Source organism: Coffea eugenioides, chromosome 2 (assembly GCF_003713205.1).
Source record: "Coffea eugenioides isolate CCC68of chromosome 2, Ceug_1.0, whole genome shotgun sequence".
Taxonomy (NCBI): Eukaryota; Viridiplantae; Streptophyta; class Magnoliopsida; order Gentianales; family Rubiaceae; genus Coffea; species Coffea eugenioides.
The window spans coordinates 7,359,208-7,380,901 of record NC_040036.1 but is presented as its reverse complement, the minus strand read 5'-3'; the positions used below and the strand labels follow the sequence as shown (position 1 = coordinate 7,380,901).

General features: G+C 37.6%; 3 protein-coding genes and 1 non-coding gene across 5 annotated transcripts; 1 reads left to right on the top strand and 3 right to left on the bottom strand.

Annotated features, from left to right (window-relative positions):
* Nucleotides 1-230: 230 nt before the first annotated feature.
* On the bottom strand, nt 231-4,311 carry LOC113762759 (protein YIPF1 homolog). Its single transcript, XM_027306341.1, has 6 exons — nt 3,990-4,311; nt 3,314-3,353; nt 3,156-3,239; nt 2,698-2,875; nt 1,763-2,036; nt 231-798 (listed from the first exon to the last, which is right to left on the bottom strand). Exons 1-6 carry the CDS (start codon nt 4,047-4,049, stop codon nt 607-609), a joined length of 828 nt encoding a protein of 275 aa, XP_027162142.1. The 5' UTR covers nt 4,050-4,311; the 3' UTR covers nt 231-606.
* Nucleotides 4,312-6,721: 2,410 nt separating this feature from the next.
* Nucleotides 6,722-6,795, bottom strand: TRNAV-CAC. The gene has a single exon. It is a non-coding gene; the product is annotated as a tRNA-Val (tRNA).
* A 484-nt stretch (nt 6,796-7,279) lies between these two features.
* On the bottom strand, nt 7,280-8,571 carry LOC113760810 (probable glycosyltransferase At5g03795). Its single transcript, XM_027303541.1, has one exon. The coding sequence runs from the start codon at nt 8,466-8,468 to the stop codon at nt 7,425-7,427; it is 1,044 nt and encodes a 347-aa protein (XP_027159342.1). The 5' UTR covers nt 8,469-8,571; the 3' UTR covers nt 7,280-7,424.
* Nucleotides 8,572-11,392: 2,821 nt separating this feature from the next.
* Nucleotides 11,393-21,658, top strand: LOC113761272 (folylpolyglutamate synthase). Of its 2 annotated transcripts, XM_027304177.1 has the most exons (17): nt 11,393-11,498; nt 11,595-11,630; nt 11,856-11,995; nt 12,100-12,165; nt 12,695-12,804; nt 13,279-13,339; nt 14,350-14,433; nt 14,582-14,638; nt 14,785-14,845; nt 16,535-16,581; nt 16,698-16,775; nt 17,284-17,448; nt 17,540-17,815; nt 18,911-18,989; nt 19,256-19,408; nt 19,754-19,908; nt 21,190-21,658. In XM_027304177.1, exons 2-17 carry the CDS (start codon nt 11,621-11,623, stop codon nt 21,244-21,246), a joined length of 1,599 nt encoding a protein of 532 aa, XP_027159978.1. In that variant the 5' UTR covers nt 11,393-11,498; nt 11,595-11,620; the 3' UTR covers nt 21,247-21,658. The 2 variants fall into 2 exon arrangements, with proteins under 2 accessions (XP_027159978.1, XP_027159979.1); XM_027304178.1 differs by lacking the exons at nt 11,393-11,498; nt 11,595-11,630; nt 11,856-11,995; nt 12,100-12,165; nt 12,695-12,804 and having other exon boundaries at nt 13,280-13,343.
* The last annotated feature ends 36 nt before the right edge of the window (nt 21,659-21,694 follow it).

Below are 21,694 nucleotides of genomic sequence, written 5' to 3'. Positions count from 1 at the left end.
AATACATGTACCACATATGTGGTTTTTTTTTTTTTTGGCATCTTCCGTTCCTCCAACTCACCTCATATGTCTCTCCAGCCTATGCTTTGATATCTGAGCCAACCGCGCACCTAACTGGGAATTGCCTCGTCCTTTCTAATTGGAATTTAATTATTTCGCCCAACCAAAATATTCCTTGAAGTGCACCTCAAGGAAGTTTGACCAAAGCACGAATAGTTTGTAGATCAAGGTGACTTGAATTGTCCATTTACAGGAACATATACAGATATTAGCGGCAAATCAAGAAAAGTTGGAGAAACACAAAGGTAAGTAAAGTCCGGTTCTTCTAATACATCCACCACCTACAACTCTCCTACATGTTCAATGTACTGACCACGGAGCAAAATGCCCAACTCTAATGGTGCTTGTTAATCTCGCTCACAACGGCACATCCACCCCAGTTAAACAATCTGAACGAACACCTCTCCAGGCCAAACTACAGCCAAACTGAAGATACAACATCTCTAAACGACAAAATCATCGCCCTGAGGAATACTTGCCCAAGTACAGCAACTAAAACAACCGTGAGCAGCAAACTGAGCGGAGACTGCCCATGTCAAAGTTTACTCAAGGGAAGAACCACATCTTGAGGAAGATTGCAAGACCTATTTGCAGAACAAATGCAGCTACTGACACAAAAGTCATATCATTTGTTGGTATGTAAGATTTGAGATTCAGGGCAACAAAGCCAGCTGATGCCGCACCACTCAGTAGTATCACAATCCAGCGAAGAAATTCATTTGGAATAATCAACAAAAACTGGAAAATCAAAGAAAAGTTTGCGTCAGAAGATGTGCAATTGGGAGAATCTCAAGTACTTATCATGTATTCATTCTAACAAGCAAAACATCAATGCTTGCACTTCAATTCTAGGAGGAGTTATATTGCTAAATTGTATGTAGAAAATCAAGTAGTTCTGGTCTATAGGTACTCAAAAGTGTCCAATCAATTTGAGAGATCGATATATGGTACTCCATTTAGAATTGAGGGAGAAGGGGTGGCGGGGAAAGGAGGAGGAGGGGAAAGAGGGAGAGAGAGAAAGAAGGAAAAAAAAGAGGGGGGGGGGAAGGCAGCATCAGCCTAGGTGGCAGCGCCAGCAGCAGTGGCGGTGGGCTGAGGTGGGAGGGTGGTGGCAGAAGAGAGAAGGGTGTGTGTTTTTTGGTGTTTTGGTGTGTGTATTTTAAAAGCTTTGTAGTGTTTCTAGAGGTCAGTGTAGACAAGTTGGAGAAAAACTTGTCTACTAAAAACTAACAAAAAACTGCGCTTCCGAACTGACCCTATAGTTTATATACACAACTAAGGCAAGTGCATGGGCAAGATAGAGCATCTATTGGAAACATTAAACTGTAAAAACTTTGATCTTACTCTAAATGGGTCCATAAAGCCTACTTTCAGTCAAATTGACTTATAGATGTTCACTTGTTAATAGATGGATCCATCGGGTCATGAGATAGTCAAATTGACTGTCAAAATTCTAAAATATAAGCATAAATAATATGGTATTCCCCTAGTTTCACGACTAGCAGGTTCATTGGTTATTAAAGCATGGACATTTTTGTAGACATAAAGAGACAACTGAACTTAAGTAAGCCTCCCAAACATCATTTTATCCTCAGAGCTGCAGAACACTTCTCTTTTTCTTATTCCATCACCAGAATTAAGGAATCTTTTATATCAATGTCATAAAGAAAATTAAAGAAACAACAGATAAATGAATACTTACAGAGCTGAGAATGAAAATGAAAAGGGAATATCCCCACAAGCACCAAAAGCGTACTAGGCTGGCATTTGAACCCATGTACTGAAGCAAAAAATAAAATCCCAGAGGCACAAGGAGTGCATAACCATAGATGGCAAATGTAGCCACATTGACATAGCTGACATCAAAACTCCAAGCTGTAGTGCTATCAGTTCTCTTGTGCATCAGATAAGTGGCACAATTACCAAGGGAGGCAATGACAAAAATCAACGTGGTGGAGATCCAGATGAGGCCATACCTGAGTATTCAGGAAAAGGTTTAGGAGATAGACAAAATCAGGGCAGAATAAGCTAAGGAACATGTGAAGAGAGTTGCAACACGTACAGGACTTATTATACTATGTGTGAAAAAGAATGTATTACATAATTCGAAAACTAATAAGAGGAGATGCCAGTAACGTTTATATGTTGATTCTGAAAGTTATTGATAATTCTCATAGAAGAATATTCAGATGACTTGCATCAGTATTCTCCTTTTTGTTGTCTGTTCTCCCATTAAATATTCTGAAATTCATCCATCTGGAACAAGGTTCAGTTCATGGCTTCACTCTTATGGTGAAATCCAATTGCTTTATCTATTTACTTTCTTGTAAAGATCCATCAAACACAGCAGCACAGAGAGTCATGTATACAAAGGTGAAGCAATCATCACCAAGCACATTGAAAATTCTCTAGGTAACAGGGTATTAGCCGGGACTAAAGAGTAAATAGATATGCATTTAACTTTACAACCTCATCCTTCATTTGAAACTATGCACAATTACCACACTCATAGTTCTCTACTCTTACACGAGTCAACTTTCTAAATCCTTAGCATGTCTATTACTTGATCCAGAATGATGAATATGATCAACATGGCAACCAGTAAAACCAAACAATTCAACTGACAATGCAACTTACAAATCTGGATTGGCATCAATCTTGCTAAAAAAATCCCCGCTGCTTGGATAAAATGAGCTCAGGATTCTGTTCAAGACAATGTCTGTATCTACATTGAAATACTGTGTATATGAGGAGATGCTAAAGAATCCTTTCCAGTTGTTTGCTGATTCGTTTACTGATTGTTCTCCATCAGCTTCTGCATTTATTAGTCAAATATTAAATAGCTTCCAACTACAGGACAGATGTATGTGAATGTACTTCATAGTTGGCATCACATTTCTTAAGGATGTGAAACTTGCTCAGAGGTCTTCTACTACAGCATAGAATCGATGCTCATGCAGTATCCAATTAGTATCCAATGCTAACAAACACAAGAAATATGCCTGACTGGAGGCATAAATCTTTTCTAACAATGAAAGTTATTTCTCCGAAGTGAAAGAATATAAGACTTTTCTATTTCCAAGTTAAACACATACCACTTTGACCTCCAAGAGTTTGATAACCACGCCAGTTGTTTCCACCATTATTTGGAGGAAATATTTGCAAATTTGCTCCAGGAGCTGCACAAAATTTTATTACTCAATAGAAAACACTCACACGCATAGAAGACCATTTCCAAATATGAGCTTCATACCTCCCTGGGAACTGGTGCTCTTTGCTTCAGTTACCACAGCCTGTTGGTATAACATCAGTTAGAGAGCCAAACATAATTTTCGATAGTGCCATAAATTCTCTAAAACAACATTAATTGGTATAGAAATAAAAGGAAATACAGGGACCACAGCTACTAAATTCATACTTAATGTGGAAGTGCAAGAAATTACGAACTCGACTATCAAGTGTAAATCGCGATCATAACAAAAAAACTAAAGTAAACACCACACGAAATCACGTGGAATTTAAATAATCACATAAACTAACAAATAAGCAAGGTTTACAAAGAAAACTTACTTTTTTTTCCAGGGAAAAGGCACAAAATCGCCTTAGTCCAGATACTTATCCATTTCTCCTAATAATCAAAACCCTAAATTTGCGACCGAAAGCGCAGATAATAACTACTCTACATGCCCAGATTAGTTAGACTAGATCTTTGATTACGAAACAACTAAGTAGCATACTTTTGCCAGATTACCGCGACATGTGTACCTTCACATAGAAATTTCAACTCTCAATTTCTAAAAGTTTTCAGCAGAATACCGACCGAAATGTCTGACGAGCTTCCAACGGTTAAAACTTCCCAAACTTTAATTAAAAAAGAAAAAAATTGAAACACCAATATGAGGAAATGTAAAGATTGAACAGCTCATTACCGGGACCGAGCCAAGTAGGTGGCTGGTGGGGAGATTGGTCAGAGAATCGTCCGTTGCCATTTCCGGATACTACAAAAGGAGGGGAAGGATCTAGCTTCGCTTTATGGGGATTGACTAGCTAAGAGACGACCATTATTATCTTAATTTTATAGATTGATTATAAAAAAGATTCCTGGGTACGAGAAAATGAGAGATTGTAAACTGCAGCCCTAATTAAGCTTTTAGAATCCTAATTGCTTTGCTGGAAAGCTTTCTCGGGTGATGAAAGCAGGACTCCCTCTCGCCAGTACAACGTTGAGGCCACGCGTATTAGTCTAAGCTTTACCGCGCAATTGGCAGTCCAAAGCTTTGTTTGGAAAGAGATTTTCCACTAAAAAAATCTTTATATTTTTATAAACATATTTTTTAATCACTTTTTTAAATTTACATACATCAATTATTACATTTATTTTCTATAAAAGTTTTTAAAAAATTATAATGCAAACACGGCCTTATTTTACTCTCCTCCCTCTTGGGTTTGGGTGTGATTTGGCATTGGCGTTGCCTGATGGTCTTAGTCCACCGCTCCCTTCAGACTCAAGGCCCACATGTAAAATGTATGAAGCCCAAACTCATTTTTTATTCTCTTTTTTCTTTTTTCCCGTAAGGCCCTCCACACCCCACTCTCTTTCTCTCTCTCTCCAAAAGAAAAAGGGGTCAAAGGATGAAGAAAGAGTCCAAAAAGGCTTGAATGGTAAGTGACTTCTGTGAATCACTAACCACCAAAAAAGAATTAAATATCTCTTTCGACTATAAATCAGAACTTCTGATTCGAATAAGAGGTGTTAGAGCACCCATTAATTTAGTCAGATTTGATTATCTACTAGTCCCCGTACAATGTTGCGAAAAAAAATAAATGACTTTTCTAACTAGTTTGACATACATCTAAAATGCAACAAATTCTTGTATGTTTGGTTATTCAGAAGGTAGAATACCGTGAGACATGAAGCGTTTGCCTAGATTTTTTGTAGCATTAATTGCTAATCTAGTCTAGCCCCCCAGGGCTAGACCATCTGGTCTTGGGCTTCTTGCGAAACTCCAAGGTCAAGTGGTCGAATCCCACTTAACTCCTGGTGCGCTTGGGGTGGCGGTGTACTTGGGCGCAGGGGATTAGTCGGGCCGCCTTCGGGTCTTGACCCGGACACCCCTGTGTTGACAAAAAAAATAATTGCTAATCTAGTCTAGGATTATGTATAGAATATGTAAATGCGAAGTTATGAACCAAAGAATATTGATGTTACAAGACGGCGAAAAATGGAAAACCATTTTCAGCTGCAGAATGATCTGACAATTTGGCGAGGAAAGCTTTTGATTTCCATTTTGGTCGGTGAGGGCGTCCGGCCCCTCCTCGGTTTCGCGATTCGACGAGGTGAGCTCCGCGAGTCCCGTGCCACCTCGGCTCATTGCCCCGCCCCCCGAGGCCGGCCTCAATCTCTTTCGAAATGACTTCATCGCGACTTGATCTTCTATCTGATATCTGACGTATTATTAGGAAAGTTGAATTGTGCATGACGGAATGACGTGACAGTGACATGACCAGTGCTATGTCCCTTCCATTGGGCCTAAGCCTGACACTATCAGCCTAAGGCCCATGAGAACTGAAGCCTATCATTTTTCTCACCATATTATCTCCTATAAATACCATTTCATCCGTAGAAAAGGGAGTGACACGCTCACTCTCAATCATACAAGTACTAAAGATACTAAGACCCTTGCATTTTAATTTTGCAATTGATTACCCGAATTGACTTGATCGTTGGAATGGGATTAGGGGACAAAGCCCGTGCTCTTTGTGCAGATTTGATAGATGAATCCCTTCGCCTCGGTCCAGTCATCCAGAATTCACCTTGTCAGTTTGTACACCGATTTAATTAATGAGTGCGATATACCAGGTTGGTTTTCTGCCATTTGATTTGCAGAAACGCTTAATAGCGTAATTACAATGCCAGACAAGGATTTGCATGCGACGTGGTTTGGCTTGGCCAGCGACACGTTACGCGAGAAGCCTTGGTTGGATCTAGAGCTGTTAATCGAGCCGAGTCGAGCTGAGTATTTGGCTGCCGAGCTCGACTCGAGTTTAATTCGAGCCGAGCTCTACTCGAACTCGTTAGGAAAACGAGCTTTAAAATGTGTTCGAACTCGACTCGTTAAATGTACATGTGGCTCGAGCTCGAGCTCGAGCTTGACTCGTTTATCACAAACGACTCGAGCTTCACGAGCTCGAACTCGAGCTCGTGCAAATTAACCTTAATAAAAACCTATAATTTTTAATTTTTATAATTTTGATTTCTAAAATGATAAATATGCCCTTCATTAACGAGTTCTAACGAGCTACTCGAGTATCAAACGAGCCGAGCTTACTCGGCTCGTTAACTAAACGAGCATGTTTCGAGCTCGAGCTCGACTCGTTAACCAAAATTAACGAGCCGAGCTCGAGCCTTAACGAGTCAAGCTCTAACGAGTTTTCGAGCTACTTGATTGACTTAACAGCTCTAGTTGGATCATAGCATTGTCAAGGATTAAACGGGCGATTTGAAAGAGCAAAGTTCAGGGAAATTTGCCATAAGAAAGTTGTATCGAAACTCTACTCTCTTTTTTTTTTTCCCCACAACTTCAACGTAGCCAAAAAAGAAATGCCTTCGGCGTTCAGTTGAACATTTGATTCGATCACAGTCGAAAATGAAAGTAGATAATGTCTGAGCCCGGGTTCGAACCGGGGACCTCTAGTGTGTGAGACTAGCGTGATAACCAACTACACCACCCAGACCATTTGTCAATTGTCCTACTCTTAGCACCTTACGAAAGCAGGAGAAGTGTTTCACTGATCCTCAAAAAAAAAATTTCATTTTTGTTGTCCAAAAAAATCTTTTTCATTTGAACAGTCGCTTTTATGTTATTAGGTTTCATGTTAGTTTCGTTGCTGACTGCATTCATTTTTCGTTGAACATGATCTTCAGTAATTTTTCCCTTAACTTTATTTTTTCTTTCTTAGAATTAGGCCTTCAGTTGTTTCATTTCTAGCACATGTTCTATAATTTTTCGCTAGCAAGCCCACCTGATTTCAAAAGTTATATTTGGTTCTTGAGAAAAATATATACCTGAGTCATATCTTTTGAAGTGAGTTGATTATGTCTGGAATCGCTCCCATATATATATATATATATAATTAGTAAAACAAACTTGAATTATTGCGTCCAGCGTTAATTGTTCTCTCTGGAGCGTTAATTGTTCTCTCTGGAATAATTGGTCAATGCAATACTGAATGGAAGATTTTATACAAGCAACAGAGCATACAAAACTCCAAACAGATAAACTTTTCCCCAGTCGGAAATTAATTTCTAATATCGATGAAATCCAAAGTGATTATTAGTTAAGTAAAAGTATAAACTAGAAACGCTAAACCCATTCCCTCCGGGCGTATCTGATAGTATGCCGTCTAAGCCACAGCTGATACATCACCATATGAAACGCATCGTACGGCTGCGGTTCCAAGTTCCACACTAGATGCCGACTCGCCGCCACACCCAATTCCCTCATTTGCTGGTACCTGTCTCCGCCCACGCCATTCAAGACTGCCTTCAGCCTCTTAAGACCTCCACGTGTCCTCACCAACAAACCCATATCAGACCATCTCAAAACGTCCGTCAACGGGAAATCCTGAACCGGCCGGTCCACAAGCACCACAGGCACACAACCCAATGCCATTGCCTCCACCATCCACGTCATCTCCCCTCCATACAAAAACAAGCAAAACTTACTGTCTTTGACCGAGTCAACGTGATCCGATGGCTCGGATTCAATCCTAAACTCAGGATCTCTCTTCATCTCGTTGACCAAATAATTATACTCTAGCAGTTTCCCATCCCAGACCATAAAGCCAAGGTGTGACGCCGTGTCGTTACCTGGCCCCTGGACTAGAGCGAGCGGCGACGGATTGACAGGCGGCAGAGTAATGTCCTTGTGAGGTATAAAGTTACCGGAGGCGGTCGGAAAAATGGAAATCTGAACAGAATTTTTCTTCAGTTCGACGGCGTTTCGGTCCGACGAAGAGTCAACGCCGCTAGGCGCCATGAAAAAGTGGTCAGCACCCAGAGTACGGTTCCAGTAAGGATAAATGATTCTGAGGTGTCTAACAAGACGCGCACGCGAGCGCGTGGAGAGGTCTGGAGGAAAGGGAATGTAGAAGAGGTGAGCTTCGTCTGCGTTTTGAGTGAGAAATGGACTGTTGAGGAGAGAGGTGTGGAAGAGAGACAGCGGCGGTGTTGTAAAGGTGAAGGGCTTCTGCGGGGTGTACATGTAAATTCTGAAAGTGGTGAGCATCTTTTCGTAGTTGTCGAAAAGGGTACTGGGGAAGAGGTATGGCGAGGCGGAAAGGCTGTGGAGGGGTTGGGCAAGGCTGAGGAGACAGAGGAAGAGGACGGAGGAGGAAGAAACGGCCATTTTTGTTCTTGATGGGCGATTGGAGAAGGAAGGTAGCTCGGTTGAGAGCGCGGAAGTTTGTCAGTACTTAATAGTAGTACTAGTTTTTTAAGCTGATGAGATCATATAGTCGTATCAGAAGTGTAGCAGACCATCACATCACCGGAGCTCTGGGTGGTTGGGCCATTTACTTGGTGATGGAGACCGCAGAGGAATATTATACCGGCTATACATTTCAATTTCCACTTCCACAAGAGACGAAATTTAAAAAAATAAATAAATAAAGTTCTGGTCTTACACTCATAATTTTGTTTGGCTAAACACTTGGGCCAAATCCTCGTTCCTCGCACGCCACAAATGTTCCGCATTGTAATAATTATTGTTTGGATAGAGTAAAAAGTAAATTAGTAGTATTATTTGAAATAATTATTATAATATTTTTTATCATAAGATATGTATAAAATTAAAAATATAAAATAATAAATTAAAAAATATGTTTACAATGTAAGTAAAATATTATTTTAAAAAATTTGCTATCCAAACACTTTCCCAAGTTGCCCTGTGCAGTTCTGCACCATTTCCCAAGTTGCTACAAAATTAAACTTTTACCTTGCGAACCCACTTGAATTTTCTTTTCAATGAAAAAAAAAATTTGAATTTCGTTGTCATCTTTGAGTCCGTTTGTTATTAAAAAAAAAATAAGAGTCCATTTTGAATGATAAAATACTTTTGGTGGATTTGAAACTTGCCATGTACCGGTAAATGGTAACTAACTTTGTTTGGATTGCATTTTTCTGGATTTTTTGTAAAAAAAAAACAATGTAGCGATTTGATATATGTGAGGTAAAAGAGTGATTGGAAAATATGTTTACGGAAACGTAACTGCTTTTCAAACAAAGCCTAAACTTTTTAGAATGACATGTAATTAATAAGATTAATCTTTTATATATTGACGATGTGTATTATGTTATAGTTAGATGGATGTTAATATATGCAAATTTTAAATTTGATAAACTAATTTGTGTTTACATACCATTAATAAATAAAAAGATTAATATTAATTAATAAATTATTTTAGAGTTTTGCATTATACTTTATATTTACATTGTGCCTTGTTGGTGACTAGGGCTAGGCGAAGGTTGCTACACTATAATCCGTAAGCTATTGGCGTATATGATGGAAATGATACATTCATGCATGTTCATACCTTCAATAGAGTAACTGAATAAAATAAAAATAAAAATAAAAAAGAACGAAGAGTTGGAAGCATTCTGATTTAATCATACTAAGAACATTTTCAAATTTATATAGATATAAATAAGTGAAAAAAATTAAAAAATATGGCTAGACCTAAGAATCAGAGAAAATAATTTCACCATGTATATTATCGATGGATGGTATTAGGAATGATTCCCTTATTATGACGCGTTGAAAGTTGTAACAAGAATCTACCAATCTATTTGCTAAATTTTTTGAATCCCATCATTTAGTCTTTTGTTCCAAAATTTGTTATCCATTATTAATGGTTGAATTTGTTGAAGGTTAGTGAATTCATCATTTTCTATTGAAAAAAAAAACAGAGAGAGAGTGAGTTTAGTCTTTTATTCTGTGTTGCATAGATCTCATATATGTCAACTGACATGAAGGACCATGTCCCTTCTGCTGATTTGCCTGGTAAGTTTAGCTGCACAAGTCCTTCAATTGAGGGCAGCGAAAATAATTCGATTAGAAACTGAATAGCCTTTTTTTTTGACAAAAAAAAAAGAATATTGATGTAACGAAACCACAAGTCCCAGAAGCATATTTTGAACTTTATAACTATAGAGAATTCGAGAAAGTATAGTCACCCATTAACTTACATGATTAAATATCTTGTTCTAACATATTACGCTCGATCATAAACTCATTGCATATTTTATTTCTATTTCCACTGAACTTATAATTTTTTAAAACACATGTGGGCTTGAATATAACTAATATTATACTCCATTAGCTTTGAATTATTATATCAACGAGTTAATTAACAACAATATTTTTCCATTCTACACCATTTTCTGAAGATAAACTTTCATCTTTCATCTTTCAATTGAGTATAGTGAAAATAATTCTAAGAAACTAAATAGGGGTGTAATGAAACCCTAGTCCTAAATCCAAGCTTGGAACTTTATAACTGTCACTAAATAGTTTGAGAAAGTAAAGTCACCCATTTACTTGTACTATTTAATATCTTGTCTGACAATATAAGCTCGAATATAAACTCATTTTGTATATTTTGTTTTCAATTCCACTGAATTTAGAATTTTTTTTGAATGCGAATATGCCTACTTTGCCCTTCCACCGAACAAAAAGCAAGCATTCGAGCAAATTTAGATAATAGTGAGAAAAATTCTACTATGTGATATTTTACATCGTGGTAAACTATATATTATAAAAATAAGAACGTGATAAAAAAAAAAGAAAAAAATCACGAGATACCACAAATGTGGTACGCCACATGGTAGATGATCCCTAATAGTAATAATAATAAAAAATCTCCCTAATCTACATGTATAAATTGAACTTTACTCAAAACAATTCTGTCCATGATATCCCAAAATCCTCATTGAAGTAATAAGAAAAAGCAAAAATAAGAGACACTAGGATTCGACGATTTGTTCCAAGAACAACAAGAAAATAATTGTTGGTACCGAAGTTTCAGTACGTCAACCGGTTAATCCTGAGATATTAGCACTCTACCCTTTCCTATCCTTTTTTTTTTGGGGGTTGTCAATCTGGAGTTACATTTGGCGCTAAAAACATCTCCAACTATACAGTAGATAGTCACGGAAGTAATTCGAGGTTTTACTTTTAGGACGAAGACAACATTATGTAGAAGTTGAGTGGCGAGGATGCAATTTGCCGGAAAATACAATCAAAACTCTTTCTCATTAGCAGCCTCTCAAGTTCCTAGCCAATCCGTCATCCTCCTACCTTGCTCTTCTCGCTCTCTTTCTACCGTTGCTTCGGGCACCAAAGCTCCAGTTATCCTCCGTCGCCGCCGCACCCCAATCGGTATGGTCGCATGATTTTTTTCTGCCTATGCGTTCAGTTCGTATATCATCTGTAGCTCCTATACGTGGTTGGTTGATTTATATTCTAAATTGACAGGTTTCGTTCTTCTTCCCGCGGCCAAAATGTCACAAGGTACTTTATTACCTCACTTCAATGCATTCCGCGACACTTACTTTAGCCTGAAGTTACTTTACAATTAGGAAATGTCTTCTATAATGTTTTTTTTTCAGTGTTCATATCTCGAATCAAATTAGCTTGATTTATTAGTCTCGTAGTATATGACTATCAATTCAGAATTACGCATAAGCGGAATGGATTATAGTTGAAGTGATTGTTGATTTTTTTATGTTGAAAAAGGTGATAATGGATCGGGGAAACCAGATGTATCTCCATACGATGAGGCGATGGCGGCATTATCTTCTTTAATTACTAAGCGCAGTCGTGCCTGTAAGAGCAACAAGGGAGACCGGTTTGATTTACTCTTTGAATATCTTAAGGTTCTTTAATTATAATTTTACTCGTACTTTTTGGTTTTGGTGTATGGTTAAAACAATTGATGTGCACTTATTTGACCCTGTATTCATATATCCGGGTGTTTTAGGTTTTGGAATTAGAGGAGCCAGTAAAGCAGATGAAGATTATACATGTAGCGGGAACCAAAGGAAAGGTTAGCTGAATATTTCTTAAAGCTATGCGAAATGTGTGCTCTAGTATGTACGCCTGTGTTTCTATAACGTCTATGTACTCGCATTATACAGTTAAAATTTTGGCCTTCTTGCTGACCATTCATTTTGCGTGATCCAACTGACTGGACAAAATAGGCATCCGGTCTGCTTTCCCCATCAAAAATTTTCAAATCAGGAAATCAATTTGTTGTGGTTCCTGCATTTTGTTTCACAGGTTCGGTGTTTTTTAGAACATCTAAACTGCCATCTAAGAATCTGGTCTTTTTCCTTGGCATATGTATCCTTGGGCTAGCCTGCCTCTGACCTTCTGGGGTGGCAGCTAGCATCCTTCGTTGCTTCTGTACCTGGAATAGATGCCCTGTGCGATCAAACGTGTAACCTTATCTCTTTTTTACTGGATTAAACCACACTATCCTTATGTATTATTGTATTGGATAAATGTGCCAAGACAGACTTTTTGCTTTTGGGTCGTGGCAGTAATTTTCTGTCTTTTGTCTTGACTTTCTGTAGGGATCCACTTGCACTTTCGCTGAGGCTATACTGCGCAACTGTGGCTTCCATACAGGCCTTTTCACATCACCCCATCTCATTGATGTTCGAGAAAGATTTCGTCTGGATGGGTCAGCACTCATCTTTTGAACAAGTATCATATGCAAAGCACATGTCAATGTAAAAGAAGTTAGAGGTCGTTCTATTTAAAATGATTGCCAATTTGAAAAACTTCTTCCATCATTTCTTTCTTTCGCCTGGATGGGTCTGTGCTCATCTTATGCAAAGTTCGAGTCCAAGGGGAAAAAGTTAGATGTGTTCCTGTACTATCATGATTGCCAATTGAAAAAAAAACCTTTTCCTAGCATTTCTTATCTTAACTGAAAACTAATTGGGCACTGCTGCTGCTTCATTCATCAGTCCTGCATGCGATTCAGATCGATGCTGAATCCATAAATAAATGATTGTGTCATGCAGACTCATGCTAAAACCTCCAAGAAATGTACAACCTTAGGCAACACTGGAGCACTGTCTGATAATTCTCTTGAGGCCTTTCTTGCAAAATATGCTTAATACATTAACCCTCTCTCATGCTTTCTAAACAGTGTGGACATATGTGAAGAGAGGTTCTTGGCTTATTTCTGGTGGTGTTGGGATAGATTGAAGGCATGTAAGCATATCTTCTTGCCAGTTGGCCATTTCTTTCATTCAGTTGTCTTTTCACTGAAGCCTGTTGCAAGTATGATGTTATCAAGTTCTGTAGCTCCTTAGGTGTAATTATACGAATGGAAGTGCTTATTCTAATTATGTTTGGTTGATATACTCAACGGTTTGGAGTTAAATTCACATCAAATGCATGCCTAAGCAAACTATTTATGCAAAAAAAAAAGAAGAAGATATTTTTGCAAAATAGAAAAGGAACAATATGAATGTCTATGCAATCAAAGTCAGTCATTTTCTACCAATCTACAGGCTTATGCTTGGGATGTTAGTACTAGATACACAAATAATCACCAGAATTTTTCCTAATTTGAATAAGGACTCTTTTTAAGAATTGCATATATATATATATATATATATATATATATATATATATAAAAGAACATACATATATGTTCAGATGCATGCACACATGCACTCTGTGTGCACGCATGAGCATGTGTGCATATGGCTTACCAGTAATCTCCCATTTCTGCCAAGTGGATCACCTAGGATCTTTGTTTTGGTCTTGGAAAAGCATCTCCAATCCTTCCCCTAACCCCAAGAAGATCGATGAGTTGCAGAAGGCATGAGAAGGGTCCCCCTGAATCTTTGTGTTTTTTTTGTGTAGTGAAGGCTTCTTATATTTTGTTCTGTTTTCCTGTTCTTTTGTTACCTGTTTGGAAGAAGTAAGTTGGACATTTGAGTTGGATTTTAATTGCAATAAACTGTAACTCATTGTAGTTGTGGAAAAAATGATTAAAATTGTTGTATACCTGCTACTGCTTGATCTAATTTTTAATTGAGCTGAATGGGAAATTATAATCGTTCTTATGATGGTTAGACGGTAAGAATCATCCAGCCATACTGACTGGATGCTCTTCTAATTGAAGGACTTCACAGAAATTCTTATGTGATTGGACTGCCAGACATGCTTCATTTCTTACAATCCTTAACTTCCTCTGGTATATAAACAGGAAAATACAAGTGAGGAGGTTCCAATGCCTACCTATTTCCGGTTCCTTGCCTTACTTGCATTCAAGATATTTGCAGCAGAGCAGGTTAGTTTGATTAAGTTTTTGTTATGGAATTTTGATTTGAAAGAACATGAGTTGGTGATAACACTCAGTGCCGTAGATTAATTACTTTTTGAAATAAATTAGTATTATTAGTTCTTCGTAGAAATATGATCATCATATACTGATGCAGGTAGATGTTGCTATCTTGGAGGTTGGTTTAGGTGGGAAGTTTGATGCAACAAATGTGGTATGCATTTGATGTCTCAGCATGGCTTAATGTCCATGGTGATAGCTGACTATTTAGTGATATGCCTGAATTTTAGCTGTCATAAGTGTAGGTTGAACTACTCAGGTTCTTTGTTTCTGACATAGTTAAGTGCTACTATATTACAGGTTGAAACACCCGTTGTTTGTGGTATAGCTTCCCTTGGATATGATCACATGGAAATTCTTGGTTAGTTTTTTCTACATGATCTCTGGGTAACTGTCCAATGTTGTTTTTCCATCTTAAATGATCTCTAATGGGACTTACTTCTGTCATGCAGCATGCTATTACTTGCTGCCTCAGAAATATATATTACTTGTAGTGTATATTACTTTTAGTGTTTTGGGATCTCTTCATTGCCCTGGCAAGAATTCATGCTGAGAAACCTGTTGTTTATGGTTCAGCTTGGCTTGGGTACAACCACATAAATAAATTATAAGTAGCAGGAATGGAATTCAGCTTTCTCATACAAGGTTTGAGATTGATTGAGGAAATCAAACGCATGCCATGAATGAGAGAAATTAAAATCATGGCCTAACTTTCTCTCAGTTGGCTGTTGTTAATCCTAGAGATTCTTCTGGGTTTATTGTGTACATTTAACTGTTGTGGAGTGCTGATTCCAACTTGTGAACTTACATAATATGATTTGGCATAAGGATGCAAAGAAAGAATTAGTTTCAAGAAACAGAGTTTTAGGAATTTTGCTTCAATTTTACAAAGGTGTTAGCTTGCCTTTTGCAATCTCAATCCTATTCGTATTTTTGTCCATATCTCTGTTCTTTGGTCCTAGTCTGATATTTCTGAGCTCATTTGTTTCCAATATTTTTACAATGTTCTTAGGAGATAGTAATTTGCATAAGTTTTCGTGATTTTTAGATTCTGGAACTGCATAATTGCTCGATTCGTGAAGTTTTACTCCTTAAACTTGCTCAGAGTTAGTTATCACGTGTCTGTTTTTTTTGGAGCACATGTTATTGTTAATATGTACTTTAACATTCATTTAAAACATCAATATGCTTCATTAAATCCCATTTTCCTTTCTGTCTGATATTTGTTGTGTTTTTTTCGAAACCCCATTTTCCAGAGTGTTGTTTTGAGCAGTATACAACAAAAAAGAAAAACCAACCAGAAAGAGAAGTAGGCCTTTGTTTTTTATTTTTGGGGGGGGGGGGAGGTTGAAGTACTTATTTACTGTTTCTCTCGTGCAGATCCCAGCATCCAGAACATCAGAAATGCAACTTTTCTGTAGTCTAGGTGTTTTAAGTTGATGTATATGATCAACTTATGGTTGTTTCCTGCAGATATGTGCCTTGATTGGTCTTGAAACGTTCTTGTTCCTGTGTCTCTCCACGCCATATCAATGCTTGGTCACTAAGACTATCTAGTTTAGAGATGTATCAAAAAATGTTTCCAACTGCAAGGGCCTGATAACTTCATCAGGACATCCACTTGAATGTGGCTAAATTGCTTAGAAATATGAAATCAATTATTGAGCACATCCTAAAAATATATGTCCACCAGTGGGGAGTAATAGTTGAACACATGCATTTTGTTAAATCACTGGAAGATGCCTAATGTTTTACTTTGGAGTATGGTTTTCCAGCATGAGCATTTCTCTTGCTTTGCATTTGCTTTTGGCACATTCACAATCATTTTTGAACATGTGAAGACTATTTTGGTTAGTTTGTATTTTGAGCAATTCTTGACCTGCGTGAAAGGGTTTATGTTTGAAAGCATGCTTGTTGGAAACTCTACTTTTAGAAAATTTTTATATTAAAAGTTTTAACATCTAATTCAAGCAATTCAGTTTTCCTCTATTAGGGAGAGTTTAAGGCAGCACAATACATAAGCCTCATTGTTCCCTTTTCTGTATTGCAGGAAATACTCTTGGACAAATTGCTGGCGAGAAGGCTGGGATCTTCAAGGTGGCATTTATAGTTGTTCGCTTGTTTTTCTATACAAAGTTTAGTTCTTGTTTCTTTTATTGTGCTCCTCCACTTTGCCTACACCCATGATGAATCTATCTCTTTCCCTCACACAGCGTGGAGTGCCAGCTTTCACAGTCCCACAGCCTGATGAAGCCATGTGTGTACTTGAAGATAGGGCTTCTGAGTTGGATGTGAGTTGAAAATTCTTTTATGAGTTACTTTAACTAGTTATAATGCATACCTTTTTTGATTTGAAGAGGGTGGTGGCTTTGCTAGATTGATCACTTGTGGTTGTACTTGGCCTAAAGAAGCAGGAGTGACTTAAATGTAGTAGGTGTTGGTAGGTATAAAGAAATTATACATTGTTGCCTTGTAGAAAGTGTATTATAGCATAACATGAAGGGAAAGCATTATCTTGAATTTCGGTAGCTGTCTGGTTCTGAGGCTGCAGGAAAAAGTGTATCTAAAAGTTAAAGTGCTATTCCTCAGTTGTTGATACAAAAGCTTTTTCTTTGTATATCCTTAAGCTTATGATTGCACAGTTTCTTATGTTGTTCAAGCCTTACCCGTGAATAGTTAGTACTGGAGGTATTGCGTGCAAGTGAGTTGTGTTAGGTGCATTTTGCTGTTTTTATGATAAACAAGCTGAAAGCAGTTTGGACTATATTTTTGGATTTTACAAAATCATTCTGTTGACAGGTACCTCTTCAAGTAGTATCTCCATTGGATCCCGACTTGCTAAGTGGCCTTTCTCTTGGGCTTGAGGGAGAGCATCAATTTGTAAATGCTGGTCTTGCAATTGCATTATGCTCTACGTGGCTCCATAGGACTGGCAATGTTGGAATCAATTACCTAAAAGATACTGTATGCTTAAGCAAATGGAAACTTTAGCTTACGCATAGTGGGGTTGTGTTTGTCTGGACTGATATCAATTTTTTTCTTTTCCTGGAGATAGACTAATTTGCCCGAACAATTTATTAAAGGGCTGACGACAGCGGCATTGCAAGGGCGCGCTCAAATTGTCCCTGATCGATTAGTTGAGAGTGAAAGCCCAGGGGATCTTGTGTTTTATTTTGATGGCGCACACAGTCCTGAAAGCATGGATGTATGTGCAAAATGGTTCTCTCTTGCAATCAGGCAAGGTCATGGACAGCAAAAGCCCTTACATGATGAATCACATCAACCAGCCCAGAGTGACTTTCATATAATTTCCAGAAAGAATTCAATGCAGGTGAGTGTTAGATAATCTCAACAAGTGTGAAGACCTTATAGTCCATTTAATTAGATTTAATTCTCAGAGTTCTGCTGCTGTTGCAATCTAGTGATTAGAAATGTTATGAAGGCAACGATGGAAAGTTTTACTGTAGTTTCAAAAGAATTCATTTAAAGTTGTTAAAGATCTGCAGACTCTATCTTCTTGTGACCTGCAGAAGTTGTATAGATTGCTAGGCTATGGACTTATACGGTGATTAGAAATGTTTTGGGGGCCAAGATGGAATTATTTACTGGAGTTTCAGAGCAATTGTTGAATTATGTTAAAGTTCTGTCTTCAGACCAAAACTTCTAGTATTTGTATATTATGGAGTTCTCTTTTATAGAGATAAATATTTTTCTATGTTTGGGTTTGCTTTTTGCTGCATTATCTGAAGGGAGTTTTGGGAGGAAGGGGAATTCAGGGATACCTCAAATATCTTCAACTTTGTTGATTTTCTTGGGAATTTTGCATAGCCAGTGGTTAACAGTCTTTGTTCGTTGTCTTAGGATGAGATCATTTCTTGCTGGTCTCATTCTTCTTCTCACTTCTTCCTTCGACCACTTCCCCTTGTAATAACCAATGTTATTTCTTTCAGAATCCCTTTAGTGCTTGTTTAAACTAGATATGGATGATCCAAATAACAATGGTTCTTTCTCCCGGATGTAATAAAAGTTCTAAAAAAGTTTATTTATGTAGATTTTGAAAATGCGAAATTGATAGCATAACATGCAACCTGGTAAGTATTCTGGATTGTTACAGTACCTAATACTCATCCTGTGGAGCTGTATTTTGCCTGGAGAGAATCTTTGAAGACAAATTGATGCTACAAATAATATCCTAGTGGCTTGCTTAATCCTTCCTGTAAATAATCTCTCATCTGGATGACTGTCTCAGTTCTTTCCAGATATCTGCATTTTATATTTTATTTTGCTCATAGGTGCCTTTTAATAGCTTTATTTTGATGGGATTTGATATCTTTCATTAAATCACACATGGAATTATTTTGACACTTGGCTGATAAATAATATCTGATTTATGCTACTGAGTTGGAGTTGTTGTAAATCTATGCAGATTTTATTGTTCAATTGTATGTCCGTCAGGGATCCTCAATTACTGCTTTCTCGCCTGATGAATGCGTGTGCTAATCAGGGTAAGTACTTCAGCATAGTGAACATATGAAATTGGATGATGTTTGCCAATTTGCATTGGAGTATTTAGCTCTTAGTTGTTATGCGTGGATTTCAGAACTGCTGGAAATGAGTGCGCTTGAGCAGTTTTATAGTTCTAAGATAGCTGATTCATGGCAAAAATGAATTCATTGCTCTAAAAGAGTTGTTTTGGTATATTTATGACCCATACAATCATATTTCAGGAGTTTTGGTTATCTATGACTCTTTACTGCTTATTGCATCTCAGGAGTTTACTTTCAGAAGGCACTTTTTGTACCAAACACATCAGTGTATTACAACGTGGGCACCAGTTCTGTACCACCAGCTGATACTCAAGTTGACCTTTCATGGCAGTTGTCTCTTCAAAGAATATGGGAAAACCTCATGTGTGATTTAAAAGGTATTGGTCTGACGTGTTATAGATGTACTACGTGACTCCCTATGTTTTGCATCTGAAGAGTTTCTAACAGGGAGTGGTTACCAAATTGGTTAATCCAGGGAGTGGTTACCAAATTGGTTAATCCTAGACTTTCTTTCTTGAAGAACATAAATATCAGGATTAGTTTACCTGAACCTGTTGCAGAGATTTCTATGTGATGGTGCAGGAGACAGATTGTATTTGAGCATACTGCTTCTATTTCTCCCTCTTGTGAATGATGTATTGATGTCACTTGTTTTTCATGGATTCACTTGCATGGAATATTACTTTCCATCGTACTTTAACCTGATGCATGATTTCTTACAGGCAGAGAGATGAAGAATGTGGACTTGAGTTTGGAAGAAGGAATAGATGGCGACAATTCTCTAATTTGTGAGCACAGCTCTGTGTTTCCCTCAATTCCATTGGCAGTTAATTGGCTGAGGGAATGTATTAGAAGGAAAAAGTCTGTACGATTTCAGGTAATGTGACCCTCTGCCTAGCACATGCTGATATTGCTGAATGATGGCATCTGGGGAGACCATAATATGTTTGTGGTGAAGAAAGCTAGCAGGAAACCTGTTAGATAGTGACTGATGTGAAAAACTGCTGGGTGCAGTATATCAGATGAATACATATATGTCTCCGAACACATTGTTGCCCTAAAATATCAAAAGAACAAAACACCCCTAATAAAGGACATGCTTAGCACATTTGCCCCATCTAGAAAGTAATTTCTAAATTTACTGGCATCCATAGCAACTAAGCATGACTTAAAATATACTAAACAACAACAAAATCAAGACCTAACATGATCTTGTATTAGTTTGTATGATAGGATTATATTCTCTGTTAGTGTAGACTGAATACTTATCCCATAGATTGCTAGGTACGATTTTGAGATTCCATTTTTGCAACAGAAAACTTTTTGTGATGGGGATTTTTGAAAATAAGATTCAATATTGGTTACAGAATATTTTGTACCGTGTGCAACCATTTTGGAGTGCCATTACATGGCGTTACATGGCTAGGAAATTTGTTGCTATCACACAGAAAACAAATGAAAAACTAATCATGAATAATTTCTATTCAGCTTTAAGCTGTGAGCAAGCTTCCATCCTTGGTGGGTCAGGGATTAAATATTGCTTCTTTTTTTTTCATGATTACAGTCAATCCAGTTGAGCCTGCTCTCTCTCTCTCTCTCTAAATAAATCTGACAAAGTTAACAATTTCCAGTCATGAAGATGGCAGATGGAAGCCCCATTTAATTGCAATTTATGAACTGCATCAGGTGCTCATAATGATACATCTATTAGGGCTTCCAGAATCACATAAACAACATCTAAAATTGGACTCTTTTAGTACTTCTAGCACAACTAAGCTTTAGAATATCTAGAAACACGGGCAATTCTAAAGTGGGATGGGTTTTAATAGTCTACTATAGATATCAAACTGACAAATGAGGATGAAGGCTGAAGTCTTGGCGTAAAAGGTCCCAGCTTGAAGTACCATTGAGCCAGTCATTAGTTGGACAAGATATTCTTTCTAGTTGTAGATATTACAAACTCGGACAGCCATGACTGATCTTCTGTGTGGCTAGTGCTCCATATTCTGCCATATGTCTTCACACGAGTGCATGCGCGCAGACACATTTATGAGCAATTTAGTCTATATAATTGATCTTAAGACTTGTATTATGAAATTAACGCTATGCTTTGCATTCGCCACCCATCATATTAATTTTCCCTTTGTTTCTTCATTAGGTCTTGGTAACAGGCTCCTTACATCTTGTGGGTGATGTATTGAGGTTGGTCAAGTAGTGTTTTTTGACCTTGCTGAATATTCAAGCAATGAAATCACATTTATTTGGCGGCATACACTACAGTTGTGGTTTCAAGATGGCTTTGGTTGTTGGAAATAGAGACTGGCGCCAGATTGCATTTTGTAGTTGGTTATGTCGCTTGTTTCATTTTGTATCTTCTGAAGAGTAGATGAGACAAAAGTTGACACCGTGGGTTTTTCCGGCCCTTCGCTTTTGTCGCATTACATTCAGTCTTTTCTTTTTTTTTGGTCAATAGAATCTGGGAATCTCGTATCGTTACTCCAGTTCTTTTCACATAAATTTGTTAGTAACACCTCGTGGAAATTACAGAACATGTTAAAGCCAGTTCTGCCTTCTTTGGATATGTATAAATTTCACCAAATACATGCAACTGGACTTTTGCATCCAAATAGCACCGTTTCTTGCGAATATGTTTCTTGAGAATA